This window comes from Micrasema longulum, unplaced genomic scaffold, assembly GCF_059751315.1.
Source record: "Micrasema longulum isolate JH-2025_06_02 unplaced genomic scaffold, ASM5975131v1 h1tg001600l, whole genome shotgun sequence".
Classification (NCBI taxonomy): Eukaryota; Metazoa; Arthropoda; class Insecta; order Trichoptera; family Brachycentridae; genus Micrasema; species Micrasema longulum.
In genome coordinates this window covers 108,480-114,479 of record NW_028278781.1, presented here as the reverse complement: position 1 = coordinate 114,479, position 6,000 = coordinate 108,480, and the positions used below count along the sequence as shown (strand labels likewise).

The following is a 6,000-nucleotide window of genomic DNA, read 5'->3' as shown; positions in this document are numbered from 1 at the left end:
GTTTCTTAACTTTCACTGGTGTCAATTACTGCTTATTCTACATTAAAATAATCACTCGAAAAAGTGACTTTTAAAGAGATATACAATACACATAAATATGCAGAATTTGTCTCTATTTGGCACTTAAAGTATGACTTAACCGAATTTATAACATTTTATTAACACAATATAACGTGTCCTACATAATATTATATACAATCCATCGCTTAAATCACTTTAATTAATATATTTTATGAAAACTGCGTAATTTTTACCCTTTACAAATAAGTTTCAATTTTGCTGGTATAATTTTCATTTAAGCTTTTAAATTGATTCATTTTTTTCACCCTATGAACTTTCTCATTAAATCAATTTGTTCAATCGTCTTATCTAATATTTGAGCTCATTTTACGAAGATACCAATTTTAAACATGTTTAAGATCTTGGGACGGTTTCAAACACGATTGAGATCTTGGTTGTTTTAAAAGTGCCTAAGATTCTGATGATTCAACAAGCGCTTTTGTCACACATGCTTTAGATCCTTAAATCCTGACTCTGATAACGCTGATTTTGCACTTTCTTACGGTTTTCACGGCTTCAAACGTGCTTTGTTTAAGATCTCAACGAATACGAAGGTTGATTGATACGATCCACCTCTGACCAGTGCAGCTGATGTGTATGCATGATGTAGTATAATATGGCTGTAAAGTACCGAGCGACAAGTTGAAAGTTGAAACCTGTAACGGTTTAGTTACAACAGGCCGCTGACCACTGCAAAATTCTGGTCAATGCTCCAGCACACAAAGCGTTAGTGTCAATGGCTGCTACTTACGAAGCTGAATTTGAATTGGTTGTACACCTTCCATATTCCCCTGATCTAGCTCCCAGTGACTACCGGCTATTCCCGAAACTCATGGAACATTCGCAGGGAAGTAAATTTTTAGGCGACAATGAGGTCATGAACTGTGTAGATGAGTGATTGGTAGGGTTCATATAAATGTTCTACCTGGAAGCTAAAGAAATGACGGAGAATCGTTGGAGAGGTGCATGCAAGTCCGGAGGAAATACGCCAAAAGTAATAAGGCATAAAAAAAATCTCATGCACTTCAAAATAGTTCGGGGGTCAATCAACCATATCAATCAACCTCGTACAGACATGATAATTTGATGCTAATTACAATTCCAAACGCATTAAAGATCTTGACAATTTTACGGAAGCCTATTTATATTATTGGCAATTGCCGACATGCTTAAAATATTGACGATTTCAAATGTGCTTCAATATCCTGAAGAATTCACACGTATTTTCTATTCAAGATTCACAGGTACTTTGAGTTTAAAGTGTTGATGATTTCGAAGGTGCTAAAATCTCGACGATTTCACAAGTTCCACCAAAAATTCCGACAATTTCACATGCTTAAGATCATTAGAATTTTACTTCACGAGAGACACAAACAGATCCGTGACCCCAGATACTCCCTTTACATCCATTGGATGGCTTCTTCGATACTGGTATTGATAAACACTTATAGAGGATCTGTAGAGAGAGGAACTGCGATAGGGTCTGGATATCTGAAAGCGCAAATACCGTACACAGTTAAGACTTCCCTATGCGGAAAGCTCTGAACAGACTGAGCATAGGGGTGACTAGTTGCAAAAATAATTAACAGAGGTGGAGTGGGCTTTCTGGGGGCAGATTACTCGAGCTGCGATTGCGGGGAGGTGCAGGGTGATCCTCATCTGCTGCGCTGTCCGCAAATGTGGATGACTTGTGGATGGCAAATGACAAAGCGATATCCGTCGCTGCATACTGGAGTGGCAATGTCTGAGGTCCGTATCAGTTTTGTAAATAAGTAACGTCACACGTACTTAAATCGCAATTTAGACTGCAAGAAAACGGTTTGCTTTTGACGAATTCTCATCATCAGTGGCGCTACAGCTCGTTGTGGGCCCTCCAGAATCTGTCTCCATTCCTCCCTGCACCCTGCGGCTCTTCTCCTGTTCTTCGGGCAATTGCTGTTACTTTCTACGTCATCCAGCCATCTTCATTTTGGTCCGCCTCTGCTTCGTTTGCCTTCCGGAGTGGTATAAATAATTTCATTGGCGGAACGATTATCATTCATTTTGTGCACATGGCCCAACCGTCGTAATCTTGTTATTTTTGTGAATTGTACTGGTTACGCCACATTTAATATATGTGTTTGTATATAGCACATTCACTAGTTTGCGGCGTTAGATTTATTTGCTACCTACTGGACCCTGGTAATAATGTTGTAATTCCTACGGTATATAATAACAACCGAACTGTCACCGAGTGAACACGTTCTTTCAAAATCCCAGCGCGATCGCAAATAATTTATTTTAGCGATCAATAATCCACTGTGTCTTATCGAATATTATAATCAAGAAACGACAAGTGACTTTCTTGACCATAGGATCTGACCCGTGAGAGAAGTTCCGAACAATAAGGGGCCAGAACCCCAGTACAAGGTAGGCGATTGCATTCATTTGTATTAGGGTTCGGTAGCAAACGGAGTAAAGATAACGCAATTCCGCGAACCTGTAAGTCGAGTGTCCACAACTTCTGGCTAGTGGCGCGATCAGTACAATGTTGGGTTCGCCTTAAAGTGCCTTTAATTCATGATTCTCGTCTCCTTCACACTCCATTTTGGTTGACAGTCCAAAGATCTCCCGTCCAAAACCCAAATTGATTACGAAACCAGAAGAAAAAGAATCCGGACGGAACTTCAAAAGACTTGGCAAATAGAATAAGGATAATGATTGAAAATTTCTCACGTGCTCAAAATCTCGACATTTTCGCATACTTAGTTAATGACTTCACACGTTCAACCCTTAATTCTACACAAGACGATTCCAAGTTCACATGCGCGTTCATCGCAATTACGAATCAATGCATGATACTTGAAGAACGTTTGCTGCTTTATGAATGTCTTCGATAATTTTCACTTCAAATCCCTTCGCGTCTTTGTCTATTACTGTCCCACTATGTGCGATATCCAGTCAACCGTGTGGGCGACCCTGTGGTAGATCCCGGGCTGCTGCCTGTTGGCGCAGGAGTAGCCCGCGGAGACCACCCCAGCGAGGTACCATCGTCCGCTCCTCTCCAGCATCAGCGGTCCCCCGCTGTCTCCCTGACAGGAGTCCTTCCCCCCAGCCCTGTAGCCGGCGCAGAGCATCTCGGGGTAAATCACGACGTTGATACCTGGAAAATCATTTGAATTATCAGTATGATGAAATTAAAGACAATGAAATAAAGAAAAATGCGACTGCGCGTGGTTGATGTAATTCATTGTCATGCGGAGATAACCTGCCCGCCTATCTCTGGGACAATAAAGAAGTTGATTAGTTTTTATAAAACTGTTTATTATAACAAACTAATAATAATGTATATAATTTCTTGAACTTTTTTCTTCGTAAAGAAAAAATAAAAAACCTGCTGATAAGCCGGTTTCGCGGTTTAGTGGGTTTCATTATTTTTCCTTTTATATTTTCTGTTTATGTTTACCTTTTTAAATAATAAAAAAAAACTATGCCAAATAAAATATTTTTATTTTAACGTATCGCATTTTTTTCCATACATATATATACTGTGACGAATATATTTAAGTACTTCGTCACATTTTTTTTGTTTCTTGCGCTGGCAATACTGTTGGCGGTGGACTAGTCACGCCGCACGATTTACTTCTAGAAAACAGATCAAAATGGCGGACACGTAATACGACGTATATCGGCCGAGACAAGAGAGGGATTCGGTTAATCCGGATCTCTTCTCCCTTATCTTACAATATATTCTTTAGATAGAACTGTTATTTTATATGACCGCGTGAGAAATTAATCTATCAGCGTGTCTGCCGACAGCGTATAAAATGTCTGCTTGCATTTTCTTAATACACGCGTATTCCTTCAAGTCACTGATACGATGTTCATCGGGTTATTAGACTCTTGATTTATTTGTTCGGAAACTACCAACAGAATTTGAAGACGCAGAGTAGTGCAGTTCATCGCCATATTGGTTCTTGACGGAAGTTCTGGTCTTGCGTTTGCAAATAATGACGAGAAAAAAATATAAAGAACACGAGGAATTCACTTTCGTCCTTTCAAATCAAGATGCAGACTTTCTTACGAGATATTGGTGCTTTGTAAATTAATCTAAGAACCCGTAATAAAGTATGTATTTTTAAAATATATTATTAAAGTAGAATTGAATTATATCCAATGATTTTTTAATATTAAATGGAGAAAGTGTTGTATAAGATTTTTACATACTTTGTGAAAATCTAGAAATGTCACCAATAATCTTGGAAATTAAATTAATTAATGTTTTTGTTAAAATCATCACACTTATATTCTATGCAAATCATTCGAATCATAAGTATGTATCTATTATATTGAAATGTCTGACTTGACATCAAGGAAGATTTTGTTTCCAGAACTAAGTATTAAAAACGTTGGATTAAAATAGTTATCGTAATATAAATTTATGTACTTTTGTAATCAATAAAGCAATAAGCTTTATCTACTGTATCTACATTGTGATGCTTCATTAAGAAGCAATCAGGGTTATTTTTTTTATTTATTTTTTATTTATTTACAATTTTAAAAAACCCGTTAGGGTTACATTCGAAATTCAATATTGTCTAGTCATTTTATGTCTCGTCTAGTCTAGTTAGTTCAGTCATTATGTGCTTTTTCAGATGGATTTTAAATTTGTCTCCAGTAAAAGTTTTCAAGTAGTAAGGTAGGTCGTTGTAGTGTTTAAGTCCATTATGTAGTATTTTTGACTGTCCTGTGTTTGTCTTTGCTTTTTCAATATGATAGTGTTGTTGTTGTCTGGTGTTATATTTATTAATAAACAAATTAAAATACAATATTACAACCAAATACAATTGTTTTACAATAATCACATACATATATTTACATTAACGTTTCCCATTACGTAAAAGAAATAAACAATTCTTGTGAACATGTGAGTATTGCTCAAATAAATGATGCATTAGGGCTTTCAAATTTGAATATAGCATTAAGTTATCTTTGTCTCTGTCGAGGTCTATATCTTGTGAATACAAGAATAAAATGAGTTTGAATTTAAAAATGTATTTCAATTCGAGAATTCGGGTGGTGCATAGGTCACTTGGGATGGAAGGGATTTGCCTGGGTAGAAGGTTTTAATGGTCTCATGTTTTATTCGGCTCTGCTGGTCGGTGGATGAAAAGGCTCAGGTGGGTGCTTCGCCCCCCGGAACTTCTACATCACAATACAAAGAATTTGCATTACAAAAGTATACTTGTATAAAAAATGCATCTTAAAATTAAGCTATACCGTAATTTGGAAAAAATGCTCTCAAAGACTTCAGCGTCTGAACGTGGGCCATTCGTTTTTTAATATTCATTATTGGCGCTATGATTTTTTTAAGTTTTGAAATTTTGAATTTACTCCGCCTATGACGTATTAAGTTCTCGTCTGGCAGTTCTGCCGATCAGTTGGCTTCCCTGAAACAGGAAATCTATCACATCGCTCTATTATTGGTTGATTTCGGAGGACTAGTGACGTTGTTCAAAGTAGTTCTCTTTATAAAATCGTTTTTATGAATTTTTACACACATTTCCGAAAAACTTAGCCGTACAATAACTTTTACCAAGCGTAAGAAAACATTATTTATGTTCAATTTCCCGTAAAAATGAACTTCCTCATACTCGGTATATTATCCTGTCCTTCAGATTCCCGTTCACACGAGGATAACGAAGACAACGATAAAATATTGTGTTGTCTTCGCGTGAACGCTACGCAACGCGCTCTGTATAAACTTATCACAATAAGTTAGTCACATTTGTCAAAACCTGACAGTAGCGAAAACTTTCTTACATCATTATTTAAAAAAATATTAACAACGGGTATTACGAACAAATTCAAGTAGGGCCGAACAAATGTTGCCCGGTAGGCATAATTACCATAATTTAGTAACAGTATACTGTCGATGTAAAACTGTTAACAAACAATTAA

At 36.9% G+C, this 6,000-nt stretch overlaps 1 protein-coding gene across 1 annotated transcript in view; it reads right to left on the bottom strand.

Moving 5' to 3' along the window:
• Window positions 1-2,972: 2,972 nt before the first annotated feature.
• LOC148274723 (uncharacterized) overlaps window positions 2,973-6,000 on the bottom strand; it is a 98,644-nt gene continuing 95,616 nt past the window's right edge. The window contains exon 6 of the mRNA XM_088236741.1: window positions 2,973-3,202. Coding sequence (XP_088092867.1) covers window positions 2,973-3,202 — 230 coding nt within the window. The remainder of the gene's footprint in view (window positions 3,203-6,000) is intronic.